The sequence below is a fragment of the Scyliorhinus canicula genome, chromosome 15 (assembly GCF_902713615.1).
Source record: "Scyliorhinus canicula chromosome 15, sScyCan1.1, whole genome shotgun sequence".
Taxonomy (NCBI): Eukaryota; Metazoa; Chordata; class Chondrichthyes; order Carcharhiniformes; family Scyliorhinidae; genus Scyliorhinus; species Scyliorhinus canicula.
In genome coordinates this window covers 37,061,693-37,075,850 of record NC_052160.1, presented here as the reverse complement: position 1 = coordinate 37,075,850, position 14,158 = coordinate 37,061,693, and the positions used below count along the sequence as shown (strand labels likewise).

At 49.4% G+C, this 14,158-nt stretch overlaps 1 protein-coding gene across 1 annotated transcript in view; it reads right to left on the bottom strand.

Annotated features, from left to right (window-relative positions):
* The window catches only part of myo15aa (myosin XVAa), a 205,720-nt gene that overhangs the window by 25,497 nt on the left and 166,065 nt on the right, over nucleotides 1-14,158 (bottom strand). Inside the window, 5 exon segments of the mRNA XM_038821008.1 lie at nucleotides 2,169-2,251; nucleotides 2,925-2,998; nucleotides 10,536-10,608; nucleotides 11,695-11,767; nucleotides 12,240-12,358. Coding sequence (XP_038676936.1) covers nucleotides 2,169-2,251; nucleotides 2,925-2,998; nucleotides 10,536-10,608; nucleotides 11,695-11,767; nucleotides 12,240-12,358 — 422 coding nt within the window.

Sequence of the window (14,158 nt, the reverse complement as noted above, 5' to 3'; positions counted from 1 at the left end):
CAGTGTGGCCGAAGACAGGGCAGTTACCAACGCGGAGGCTGGCAGACACCTCAGAGGCGAGGAACCACCGGGCTCCACCCGGAGGACCTGTCAAATGTTGTCATTGCCTTACTGACTGACGCATCCCTCCCACTGGCCACATGTCCATTCTCCCGCAGGTCCTCCAGCTGACGGAGCCGGCCCATCCCGGACAGCCCCCTCTCCTGCCTCAGAGGAGAACACCTCGGAGGGGAGCTCAGAGGATGCAATTGTTATAGTCGCGGCACAGCTTTCATCCCCACCCTCCACCAGTGCAGAGACATGCACCTCGGTGGGACATGTTAGTGGTCAGGCATCTGGGGCACGTTCTGGTGAGCACCAGATAGCTGCTGATGCACATCTGGTGGAGGCAGGAACCCCCAGGCGAGACAGCAGTCGGAGGTCTGCTGGATTCCAGGACCCAGCTGGGTCCCAGCCTGATGCTGAGCCTCTGGAATAGGGTTACCCGGAGCTGATGGAGACAATAGGGTGTGGTCAGGACATTCAGGGGGAGATGTCAGCGTCGCTCTAGCAGCTCCATAGCTGCTTTGAGGAGTCCCAGAGGCTACAGGCGCAGGATGTGGCTCTGGCAATGAGTGGCACCGAGGCCAATACTGCTAGAGTGGTCACTGCAGTGGAGAGCCTGGTGCACGACGTCGGCACCATGAGGAAAGGTGTCCAAGGTGTTGCACAGTCGGTGACAGCCATAGCTGAGGGTCTCAACATTATGTCTGCCTCGCAGGGGGATGTCACCCAGTACCAGGCTGACCTTGATGAGGTTCTGCGGGACATGTCCCGCTCTCAGGTGGGCATGGCTGAGGTGCTGCAAAGCTTGTCCCAGTCACAGGCAGAATCACCGGGAGTGGGGTATTGTATAGCACATTAAACTCCGTTTTACATAACCAATGTGATTCCTCTGTCACTTTTCTTCTGCAATACGGTACGACCCGCGGACTCTTTGCCCATATCTCTCCAGTTGTGCGTCCTCCACCCACCCACCCTCCGGCTGTACACGTGTCCCTGGAGCTGTGTCCCATCCCCTGAGTGTTCAGATGTTGGCAGTTGCGTGTGTGGTGTTGCCTCCCGCAGTGTTCAAGCACAGTGTCCAGGCATCAAGGTGTGATTGAGATGCTAGGTGTTATAACCTGCCTGCTTACCATTGGCTGGGGACTAATGACAATCCCACAATCCTATGGGAGTATGAGCTTCCCCAATGAGGGGGGCGGAGAAATCATTAGCAGACTCCCTGCATAAATAGAGCTGGCCAGTTTGGAACCAGCAGAGAGAAAGAGGAGTGAGCTGCAAGGGAAGTTGCTGCTGTTGTGTGTATATATGTTATTTTAAATAAATGTTATTTCTTTGTATCCTGAAGACTCCTGCTGGATTCTTCGTGGCCCTCACAAAACTAGGCAATGACTCCCACATGCTACATGGCCCGCCCACCCACGGGAATCTACTTGGCATCTATGAAGTGCTCACTTAACCACGATTGCCAATTCCCTCTTAGCAATAACCTTCAATGCACGGCCAGAGGCCTCAGCAGTCGGTCGGGGTTATGGGTGGTCGGGGGGGGGGGGGGGGGCAGACGGGCAGGGTCACGATGCAGGGTTGGCATTGTTGTGCCGCGAGTGGTTGCTGCCCAGTTGCCCCCCCCCATCCCCCATGGTGGCCCACCCTTGTGGATGGCCCCCACCCCCTGCTGAGCACTGGAGTGGCAAGCCCAGCGCCCCGGGCACTTTGCCTGTGAGCAAAGATGGCTACTCACCTCCTTGGCTCCCCACAGAAGCCCTTCCACCAGGTTCACGTTTTTCAAAAGGAGTACTAATCGGTGCCAGTGTGACCACTTGCTGTCGAATGATGGGCGGGGCGTTGGATATGGGGTCGTTCTTGTTAATTGTATAGAAATTTGGCTTAAGTGGTGATAATTGGTTTCTCGCCATGCTACGCCGAGATCCTGATTTTGCCTACGAGAGCAGGTCGGTTGCATCGCAAACTGGCGCTGGCGAAGTTCTCTTTTTTGGTCTCTCCCGCTATTTACTGGCCTCCTTACGCTTGAGCGCGAGGGCAACGAGGCCGGAGAATCACACCCGATGTTTAATACGCTGCGTTTGGGCAGCTTGAGTTATGACTGACAGATGCTGTTTTCTTACGTTTTGGAGCTAGTGTTGTCAGTGATCTGTTTGATAATCTGGCAGTAGGTCTCATCTTTCATCACCTCGAGTTCCCCGCACACCTACAAAAGATGGAACAAAGTCAAAAGAAAGCCAAATTCCTCACCAAGCAGCAGGTGAAGATAGGGCACAGGTATCTTGTGTACAAAGTCTGACCATCACACTCTTTCCATACTGCTGTGCAGCGCACCAAACAAGGGAGAAATCAGGAATGCCACAGTGGACTGAAGCATCACTGGCTGCACTTTGGAGGTGGAGATCTGTTCATTGGAGCTGAGCTAGAGCAGAAAGGAAGGAAATAGGACATAATGGAGGGCAACATGACACAAAGATATGTCTCATTAAGAATCAAAATTGTCAGTAAGTTGGCACGTTGACTTTTCACATCTGCGAGTTGTTACCCAGTCTTTTCTCGTCAAACAGTAGTCTAGGAGACTCTCCAACTCCCAGCCTTTTTCTCAAACAGCAAATATTTTGCTCAGCTTTCTGGACAAGTTTTCCTCAAATCCAATTGCAATCACATTGCAAAGGCAAGGGACCGAACCTTTCCTTTTAAAGTTGAGGTTTCCGAAAAGGTCCTTATTCTGGGAACACAGCCCTCAATCACATTGCTACAACACACACTCACCTACTTACGATAGCCATATACAGATAGGCATGAACATACAAGAACTATACTCAAAATGACACATACCAACACATGCACATTACACAGGCATGCAGCTCACCCTTTACCTTAAGGATGGTATAGACAGTGTCTTGTTCTGCCTGTCCTTTAAGTGGATGATCACCCATAAATTTCATGACAGCTGCAGAAGAGAAAGGTATGACAGTTATCAATAAGTGGTTGTTGTAAAACCCAGCTTCAATGATCAGAAAGCAGCCAGGTACAATTCCCAGATTTTGGCAGAGTTCAGATATGACTAGGCCTCAGAACCTATGGACCTATCAGAAACAAACCAGCATTCCCACTCCCGACTTTCTCCAGAAATCACTGCTGGAAAGACGGCATCAAATGTGATCGCAAACTCCCCAACACACAACTATACAGTTTGTACACATTTCCCCCTTTACACCCACTCCCCTCTCACTCCCCGCGGCAAACAGCTTCTCAAACACGGCCACGAAAATCACCCCCACCTTGCCTCAAAGCCCCCAGCTGAACCCCTTAATTCATACTTAATCTTTTCCAACTGAAGGAAATCATATAAATCCCCCAGCCGAGCCGCCACCCCCAGTGGCATTGCTGACCGCCACTCTAGCAGAATTCTTTACTGGGCAATCAGAGAGGTGAAGGCCACAATATCAGCTTCCTCCCCTCCATCAGCTCCGGCTTGGGTCATCCTTGGGTCCAGCTCATCCTTCACCCTCACTATCCTTGTTAGTGTCGCAAACACTCCTGCCCAAAATCTCCCCAAATTTCCGCAGCTCCTAAACATATGAACACGTTTCGCTGGTCCTTGCCCACACTTCTCACACTCGTCTGTCACTCCCTGGAAGAACCCACTCATTCTTGCCCGAGTCAAGTGTACCCTATGTACCACCATGAACTGTATCAGGCTCATCCATTGCGAACGAGGAGATCGCATTCACCCATCGTAGTGACTCACTCCATACACATCAGTTTATCCTTCCTCCCAGCTCCCCCTCCCACTTATCCTTAATCTTCATTACCTGCTCACTTCCCTGCTCTCCCAGTCACCTGTATATGTCTCTGATCCTGCCCTCACCTTCCACATCTGGAAGCCATGATGTAGAGATGCCGGCGTTGGACTGGGGTGAGCACAGTAAGAAGTCTTACAACACCAGGTTAAAGTCCAACAGGTTTGTTTCAAATCACTAGCTTTCGGATCATTGCTCATTGCTCCCCCAGGACCCCCCCCCCCCCCCCCCCCCCCCCCCCCAGGAAGGACAGAAGGAGCAGTGCTCCAAAAGCTAGTGATTTAAAACAAACCGGTTGGACTTTAACCTGGTGTTGTGAGACTTCTTACATCTTGAAGCAGCAGTCGCTCCAATAGGGTGTACCTGGGCATCCTGGGGAACTCTTTCCAAACCTTCCCTGTGAAGTCCCTTACCTGCAGATACCTAAGCTCTACCCTTGCCTTCAATTCATCTATACTGGCAAACCCTTCTTCCAGGTACAGATCCCTCATTTTAACTAGCCCCACTTCTCTCCACTTCCTACACATGCCATCTACCACCGCCCCCCCCCCCCCCCCCCCCGACCCCCCAGCTCAAAACCGTGGTTTTCACACAGTTTTCACACCGACATTCCCTTTATCCTAAAGTGCCTCCTCAGCTTGTTCCAGACCTTCACCATGGACTGCACTACAGGGATCTCCGAGTGTTTCCTTGGTGCCATTGGCAATGCCGCCGTCACCATAGCCCTCAAGCTGGACCCCCTACAGGATTCTTCCTACATCCTAATACATTCTACCACTTCTGCTTCCCAGCACCGCCTCACCTCCTCCACCCAGGAATAATGCAGCAGGTTCAGCAAGGCCAACCCTCTCTTCTGCCTCTGTTTCTGTAACAGGGTCCTCTTAACCCTTGGCACCTTCCCTGCCCATACAAAGTCTGAAATAGTCATATCAAGTTTTCAAAAGAACGCCTTCGGTACGAAGATGGGAGTGTTTGGAATATGAACAGGAACCTCGGCAGAATATTCATCTTCACCATTTGGACCCTCCCTGCCAAAGTCAAGTGCAGAATGTCCCACCTCTTCAAATCCTCCCTGACCTCCTCCACCAGTTTCGTTAAATTCCACTCGTGTAGCACCACCCATTCTCTCGCTCCCTGGTCTCTGGCCACCTTAAATGGCATCCCCCCTAGATTGGCTCACCGGCCCAACTCATTCACCGGAAACACTTCACTTTTCCCACAATTAGCCTATATCCCGAGAACACCCCAAACTTCCACAACTGGCCCATGGTCCTCTCCATGCTCTCCTGCGGATCCGAAACATACAATAGTAGGTCATCCACGTACAGCGACACCCGATGCTCCCTTCATCCCCTCGTAATCCCTCACCACTCTGCCAACCTCCTGAGAGCCATTGCCAGAGGCTCTATAGCCAGCGCAAACAGCAGTGGCAACATTGGACACCCCTGACTTGGTCCCCTGTGCAGTTCAAAGTTCCCCTATGCAGTTCAAAGTTCCTTGAACCCATATCATTGGTCCACACACTCGTCATCAGTGATACATATAACAGGGGAACCCATTCCACAAACTTTGGTCTAAACTCGAACCTTCCCAGGACCTCAAGTAGTTACCGCCACTCTACCCGGTCAAATGCCTTCTCCGTGGACACCACTACCTCTAGCACCTGGGCCCTCGATGGGGTCATGATCACGTTTAACAGCCACCGCATATTACTAGAAAGCTGCCTGCCCTTAATAAAGCCTGTTTGGTCCTCCACAACCACCCCCGGAACACAACCTTCCATCCTTCCCGCCACCAACTGAGCCAGTACTTTCACATCCGTATTTTAACAACGATTGGGGGCCTCACGGTAGCATGGTGGTTAGCATCAATGCTTCACAGCTCCAGTGGTCCCAGGTTCGATTCCCGGCTGGGTCACTGTCTGTGTGGAGTCTGCATGTCCTCCCCGTGTGTGCGTGGGTTTCCTCCGGGTGCTCCGGTTTCCTCCCACAGTCCAAAGATGTGCGGGTTAGGTGGATTGGCCATGCTAAATTGCCCGTAGTGTAAGGTTAATGGGGGGATTGTTGGGTTACGGGTATATGGGTTACGTGGGTTTAAGTAGGGTGATCATTGCTCGGCACAACATTGAGGGCCGAAGGGCCTGTTCTGTGCTGTACTGTTCTATAAATTTTCTATATGGGCCTATACAACACACATTCCAATGGGTCCTTTCCCTTTTTTGATATTAATGTGATCGTTGCCTGCGTCATCGTCTTTGACAGCACCCACTTCCCCCAATACCTCATTAAATGCCAACCCCGACTTCATACCCCTTATACTATCCAATACCTCCCTCAGCCCCAAGGGCTCTTTTTGTGCCTGCCACTTCTCTTCCTCCAACTGTGGAAACTCCAGTTCATCTAAGAACCGTCCCATGTCCCCCTCTTCACCCCCGGGTTCCCCCTGTACAGCGCCTTATAGTAATCCTAAACACCTCGTTTACTTTCCCCAGCTCTGACACCACATACCCTGTTCCAGTCCCTATCTTCAATATTTCCCTGGACGCGGCCTGCCTCCATAGCTGATGTGCTCACATTCGATTCACCTCCCCGTATTCGTACTGCCCCCCCTTGCCCTACACAGCTATCTTACCGCCATCCCTGCCATCAACCTATCAAATCACCCGTAATTTTTTCCTCCTCACCAATCCCTCCGTGATGGCGCCCTCGAATACACTCTATCTACTCCACTATCTCATTCATTAGCAGTTCATATCCTCCCTCCTTTCCCTATCCGCATGTGCCTAGGGATAATCTTCCCTGGGACCACCGCTTTTAGCGCTTCCCAAAATGTGGCCGCTGACACCTCCCCGTTTTAGTTCAATTCTACATAATTTTTAATCACAGCCCGCACTTTGTCACAGAACCCTTTATCTGCCAACAACCCCGAATCGAGCCTCTATCCCGGCCTCTGCTCCCGTCCTGATCTAAGCTGAATCTCCAGGCAGTAGAGCGCATGGTCCGAGATTACTATCCCCACGTATTCTGCCCCCTCCACCCCAACCAAAACCTTCCAGCTCACCAGAAAAAAGTTGATTCTTGAACACACCCTATACACATGTGAGAAAAAGAAATACTCCATTCCCTCTGGGTTCTTTAAGCACCACGTGTAATGATATGCATAAGAATTTCTGTATGTTAATGGTAGACCTCCAACCATCAGGTGGCAGTAGAACTACACCACGTGACACTGCAACCGTGGGGAGTCTGGGTGAGAAGTCGTCGTGGATAGTCGTGTTTTGTATTAGCTCTCATATTCCAGTTGTTAACAGTTTACAGTTCATTAGTAGTACTAATATTGTTTTCTACCCACATTATTTTAATTTAATAAATCTTAACTAGTCACAAACTAGACGTGCTCCGGTGCACTGACTCAATCATTGCAACGCACTAGAACATAACACCACGGGTCCACCATACTCATCTTTTATATAAACACACCCAGCTCCTTTGCCATTCGATTTCTACCCATTGACTTGGGGCTCGACCTATCTACCCTCGGCTCTAGGACACAATTAAAATCTCGTCCCATAATAAACTAGTGCGTGGCCAAGTCCGGGTTTGCTGCCAGAAACCCCCTCATAAAACCTATATCATCCCAATTGCGTGCAAAAGCATTCACCGTACCACTGATGTCCCTTCTGATAATCCACTCACCATCACATATCTCCCACTTTGGTCCCTCACTTCCTTCGCGCTCATAAACATTGTTTTCTTATTCATCAAAATTGCCACCCCCCCCCCGCGACTTTGAATCAAACCGAGAGTGGATAACTTGACCCGCCCACCCCTTCCTCAGCATAACCTGGTCCTTCACGTGGAGGTGCGTCTCCTGCAGAAAGGCCATCTATGCTTTTAAACTCCTTAGGTGCGCAAAGACCCGAGATCTCATCACTGGTCCTCTGAGCATTCGCACGTTGCATGTTATCAGCCATACCGGGGCTTATGCCTCCATTCTTCTCTTTTGTCCTCCATCCACATCTTTCAGCTCTACCCTCACTAATTTCACCCTGTACCTGGCCCATCTAAGATGGCCCCTTTCTCCGCCCCTGACCATGTTTCTTCTCCAACCGTGCCTCATTGCATCACCACCCCTTTCCCCGCTCCTCCCCCCCCCCCCCCCCCCCCCCCCCCTCCCACCCACAGCCACCTGTCCCGGCCTTCTTCCCCACCTCACTTCTGTTCACCAGCATTACCTGCCAGCATGGCAACTCCTGCCCAAAGGCTCCTCCCGCCGACCTCCCCCTCCCCTACCCAAACAAAGACTCATCTCGAATCACAGGCCACCTTCCCCAGAGGCAAACAAAATGAAAAAATACATCCCCAGGCAAGGGGACGGCGGGGGGGGGGGGGGGACAGCTGTACCCGTACAAACCTTTCACCTCTGCTACCCTTTGTTGACCCGACAGTAAAAAAAACCTTCATATTGGAGTAAAATTTTAAAAAAACCTCTCCCCTAATTACTTCCAAGTGTCAGCAGCTCCGTCATCCAAAGTTGTTCAGTTCAGTTCTCCCCCAGTTATTCTCCTTGATAGTCATTGGCCGCTTCTGGGATCTCAAAATAGTATTCCCGGCCTTCATAGGTCTCCCATTGTTTTGCCAGGAAGAGCACCCCAAACCTGATCCGCTGTCGATACAGCACCGCCTTGACTCTGTTGTATCCTGCACGCTGTTTTTCCAGCTCAGCTGCAATGTTCAGGTATATTCAGACCTTGCTTCCCTCCCATTCACAGTTACGCTTCTCCCTGGCCCACTGCAGAATCTTCTCCTTCTCCATGAACTTGTGGAGCCTCACGATCACCGCCCGCGGCGGCTCCTCCTTTCTAGGCTTCAGGCTTAGAGACCTATGCGCTCTGTCCACCTGAGGTGCCTTGTCCAGCACCACCTCCGCCACCTGCCCTGCCAGCATCCTTGAAACGTATCTCATGGCACTCGCATCTTCCACTCCTTCAGGCAGGTCTACTATCCGCAGATTCTGCCTTTTCCACCTATTTTCCTGCTCCTCCACCTTTCCTCTCAACGTCTTGCAAAGGTCTCCTAATAGCCCCACCTCCGCCTCCAATGCCACCACCCAATCACTGCGGTCCAGATTCACCCTCTCAATCTCTGAGGCCTGCGACCCCTGTACCTCCAAGCATTTCTCCACCCTCTCCATAGATCCCTTCAGGGGTGCCACAGCTCCTTCGATGGCCTTCGAACAATCCTCTTGCATCTCCTTCCTCTGCTGGCGGAACCCTTCTTTGATGAATGCCTGTTCCATCTGGGGCTTTGCTACTTGCACTGACCCTTCCCCCTCCGCCATCCTTCCACTGGTTGCTGCGCCACAGGTTCCTTCCAAATCCTTGGCCAAGTCCGTCACCTTTTTCTGCCAGGTTTGATAACCAGCAGACATACCACTTCTGGGGGGACCTTCTCCTCTAACCTTCAGTTGAATTTTTTTGTCGAAGTTGCACCTGATTTCGGGTAAAAAGAGCTCTTTTCTATGCCTTAAAGCAGGAGCTGCCCTGTGTGCGACCACTCACACCTTGGCTGATACCGGAAGCCATAACAAACATTTTAAATAGGTGAAGCACTCAGTGGATGATGTAGTTCACTTTTATAGCATTGTAGAGATTGAGGATCCAGTGGCATCTGGGACCAGACGTGTAGGGGGAATTGGAGCATTAGCATGGTGACACAGGGTTAGCATTGCTGCCTCACAGCGCCAGGGACCGGAGTTTGACCCCCAACTTGGGGTAGCTGTCTGTGTGGAGTTTGCACGTTCTTCCTGTGTCTGCATGGGTTTCCTCTAGGTGTTCCAGTTTCCTCCCACAGTCCAAAGATGTGTAGATAGGTGGGGTTACAGGGATTGGGGGGGGGGGGGGGGGGCAAGGTAGGGCACTCTCAGAGAGTCGGTACTGACTTGGTGGACTAAATAGCCGGCTCCTGCACTTAGGAATTCTATGAACCTGCAACCAGCCTGCCTCATCTCACCAGAAAAATATGGTCACTGCTGATGTTTTTTTTAAATATAAATTTAGTGTACCCAATTCTTTTTTTCCCCAATTAAGGGGCAATTTAGCGTGGCCAATCCACATACCCTGTATGTCTTTGGGTTGTGGGGGTGAGACCCATGTAGACGGGGAGAATGTGCAAACTCCACATGGACAGTGACCTGGGATTGGGATCGAACCTGGGACCTCAGTGCCGTGAGGTAGCAGTGCTAACCACTATTTTGTCAATGTGCCGCCTTGTCTCTGCTGCTGTTTAGACAGGCCTCCAGGTTAGAGAGTGGTGAGTTGGGGAAAGAGGTCAGGGCAAGTGGTGGTTTGAGTTAGTGCACAGAGTTAGGCTGAGCGTCAAGAGCATAGAATTTGGGGTGAGGGTTCATTGGTGAGGTCTTGGGGCTGGGATGAGGGGTCTGAACTAGGAAAGGGACTGGAGTGAGATTCCTCACTACCCCATCTTCAGTGCAAAGGCTGATAGGTGATGAATGGGCCACTGGGTGAGTTGCGGCTATGAGATCTGAACACCAGGATGTGTGAGAAATTGAGTTTTCAGGAGTGGGGAGAATTGGAAGAAAGAAAGAAAGTCTGGAAAGTGACACAGTTTGAATTTAGTGAACATGACATTTAATTTCATAAACAGAAATCGAGCTAATTCTTACCAACAAAGATCTCAGCTGCGATCTTGTTCATTTTGTCATCAGAGAACTCAATCAGGGACTCTTGGATTGGAGTCTGTGAAAGAAATGTGAGAATATTATAAATAAGAGTTCACTAGGGCAGCACGGTGGCACAGTGGTTAGCATTGCTGCCTACGGCGCTGAGGACCCGGGTTCGAATCCCGGCCCTGGCTCACTGTCCGTGTGGAGTTTGCACATTCTCCCCGTGTCTGCGTGGGTTTCACCCCCACAACCCAAAAAGATGTGCAGGATAGGTGGATTGGCCATGCTAAATTGCCTCTTAATTGGAAAAAATAATTGGGTACTCTAAATTTATAAAAAAAAATAAAAAAATAAGAGTTCACTGGATATGTGGCTACATCTGGTTATTAAAGTTGCTAAACTTAAGATGAAGTAATTTGTTTTGTGAAGTAGAAAGGTTTGTGTATCAGTTCCTGTCAACCAGATAACACAATGTTGTATTTCCACTGTGACTTTTTAAAAGGGATATGGACAAGATCAGCATTTGCGACCCATTCCTAATTGCCCTCCAGCTGAATGGATTGCTCAGAGGACAGCTAAGAGTCAACCACATCGCCGTGGATCTGGAGTCGCATGCAGGCCAAACCAGGTAAGGATAGCTGATTTCCTCCCCTAACGGACATCAGTGAACCAGATGGACTTTTACGTCAATCGATAATAGTTGCCATAGTCACCAGAACGGACACTCGTTTTCAATTCCAGATTTTTTATTAATTAAATTTTAAATTCCACCAGTTTGAACCCATGTCCCTAGAACATTAGTCCAGCGACATTACCGCTATGTGTGTGTGTATGTGTGTGTGGGTGTCACATGCCATTAGATCGGGGGTTCTGATACCAGTGGCCTAGGTATTTAAGCTGGGGCCTTCATGCAGGGCAGAGGTATGGAGTGGGGCATTGTGGGAATGGAGACAATGGGGTAATTCCACTCTCCCAGGGCTAGTAGTGCTCACAGAGTGGGATCTAGGGTAATGTGGGTAATACGTTTTCCCCAAGGCTATACTAGTGCTCAGTGAGATTGGGGCCAGGGTATTGAGTCTATGCAGAATATTCCAATCTTTAATCCGTCCAAAACAAACTTGTGTGGGTGAAGGATTGATCATGGTTGAGCATCACTTACCTTAGTGTACTTCACCAACTCAGCAGGGTCCTTGGGATCTTTACCTTTTTTAGATTTCTCTTTGTTGAATTCACTGAGGAAACAAAGCATTCATATACTGGCATTTTAAGCCTGGTTTTACACTGCATGTTTGTTTTTGCATTGTTTACAACAGGCACATTGTTTATTTTTCTCAGTTTAACACTTCTAGTATATGAAATGAAGATCTATTGTTTCATATTTTTTTCTTTTCTTCTTGTCGACGCTCTCCTGAAGGTGCTGACCTACAGTACGTCGGACAGCTCTACCAGGCAAAAGTTCTTACTGAAGGTTAGGGGAGATAAAACAGGTGTTGTTTCACACAGGACAAAAGGGCGGCCAAGGCCTGTAATCGTGAGACTGGTCAGATTACTCTCAACCAGTTTTACGTTTGATCAGTCAGATATCAAGCTCACAACCCAGAAATGTCACACTCGGGGGATCTATGCAATACATGGGCCTTGGTTATTTGTGCAGTGCTGGTGTGACTTGGGATTAACATTGAACAAGACTTTCTGCACACTCACCTTTTTAATTTGTGGGGCTGACGGAAATATTTCTTGGCAAATTCGATCATGGTGCACTGGCTATCGTGAGGGATGTATTCCGGTATACCCTCTACAAACTCATTGACTGGTGGAGAGGTCTGCAAAAATAACATGAATGCAATGAAATTTGGCTTCATAAATAATGGGATACCTGTTTAGGCAGCAAGCAACAAGACACCATAGACAGACCTCCTGTCTTGGACTCCAGTCCACACTGAGCAAACCCAGGCATCAAAAGAACACTGCAATTAACCCCAGCTCCTCCCCGGGTTAGATCAACCAAGTGTCCATCCACTCTCTGATCCTTCCAGTAACCAATGCTGGAAGCCTGCAGGTCAGCATATCAGGTAAGGGCAAAGGTTGTACTTGGTGCAGGTGAAGCGAACAGCAGAACAGCCTGTCCTACGACAACAAAATCAACAACAACAACTTGTATTCATGCCACTTTTAACATTGTAAAACATCGCAAGGGACTTCACAGGAGCATTTTCAAACACAATTGACACGGAGCTACATCATTAGGTATCAGGGCAGATGAGCAAAAGTTTGGTCAAAGAGATAGGTTTTAAGGCATGCCTTAAGGAAGAGAGGGACCACAGTGAAGCATAGAGAATTAGTGAGGGAATTCCAGCACTTAGGGCCGAGACAGCTGAAGGCACAGCCACCAATGATGGAGCTATTAAAATTAGGGATGCTTAATGGACTGGAATTAATTGTAGGGACACAGATATCATAGAAGCATCTTGCAAGGGAAAGGTGAGGCCAAGGAAGGATCTGAAATCAGGATGAGAATTTTAAAATCAAGGCATTGTTGAACTGGGATCCAATATAGGGAGCACAGGTGTGATTACTGAATAGGACTTGGTGCGAGTTAGGACATGAGCAGTAAAGCTTTGGATTATGCCATCCTTACGGAGGGTGGAATGCGGGAGCCAAACCAGGAGTGTGTTGGAGTAGTCATGTCTAGAGGTGTCAACGGCAATGGTGAGGATTTAAGCAGATGAATTGAGGAAGGGTGGAGTTGGGAGATGTTATGGAGGTGTGAAAAGTACCGGTGAAACTGGATCCTCTTAAGGAGTCATGTTCTTCTGTGAGAAGGTGAGGAAAGGAATTTGATGAGAAAAATATCATTGTTTTTCAAACTCTTTTCCTCACCTCTCCCCAATTCTAGTTTTTGATTCTTGGCTTATTACGCGGGTCAGATTCTACTAATCAGTCAAAGGGGAGTTTCCCCTCTCCCTGTGACCACTCAGACATTAAGCTCCCCCACTCCCCACTATTTCATTCAGAAACTAGGAGCTCCCTCCATTGCGATATTACCCAGACACTGGGAGCTTCCCAGTTCCTCATTATATCGCTTAGTCACTGATGGTGATGCACGGAAGATGAGGAGGGTGAGAAGCATGAGCATTCTGACATCCGACATCTATTCCTGGGAGACATTCAAGAACAGGGATCAAAATCTCACTCCATCTGCAAATGTCTGACTTCAGCTGACTGCTTACCCTAGCTACTCATCCGAGTTCAGGCACGGGATGGATTCTAAGTTTCTTTTAAATTTAGAGTACCCAATTATTTTTTTCCAATTAAGGGACAATTTAGCCTGGCCAATTCACCTACCCTGCACATCTTTGGGTTGTGGGGGCAAAACCTACGCAAACATGGGGAGAATGTGCAAACTCCACACGGACAGTCACCCAGAGCCGAGATCGAACCTGGGACCTCGGCACCGTGAGGCAGCAGCACTAACCACTGCGCCACCGGGCTGCACTGGATGGACTCCAAGTTAACTTGAGCTTCACAGTTCATATCCAGCCAATCTACTTTTAAAATCCAATAAGTAATGCTACTTGTTTTCCCGACATATTCAAAATAAACTTGATAAACCTCATTATTTG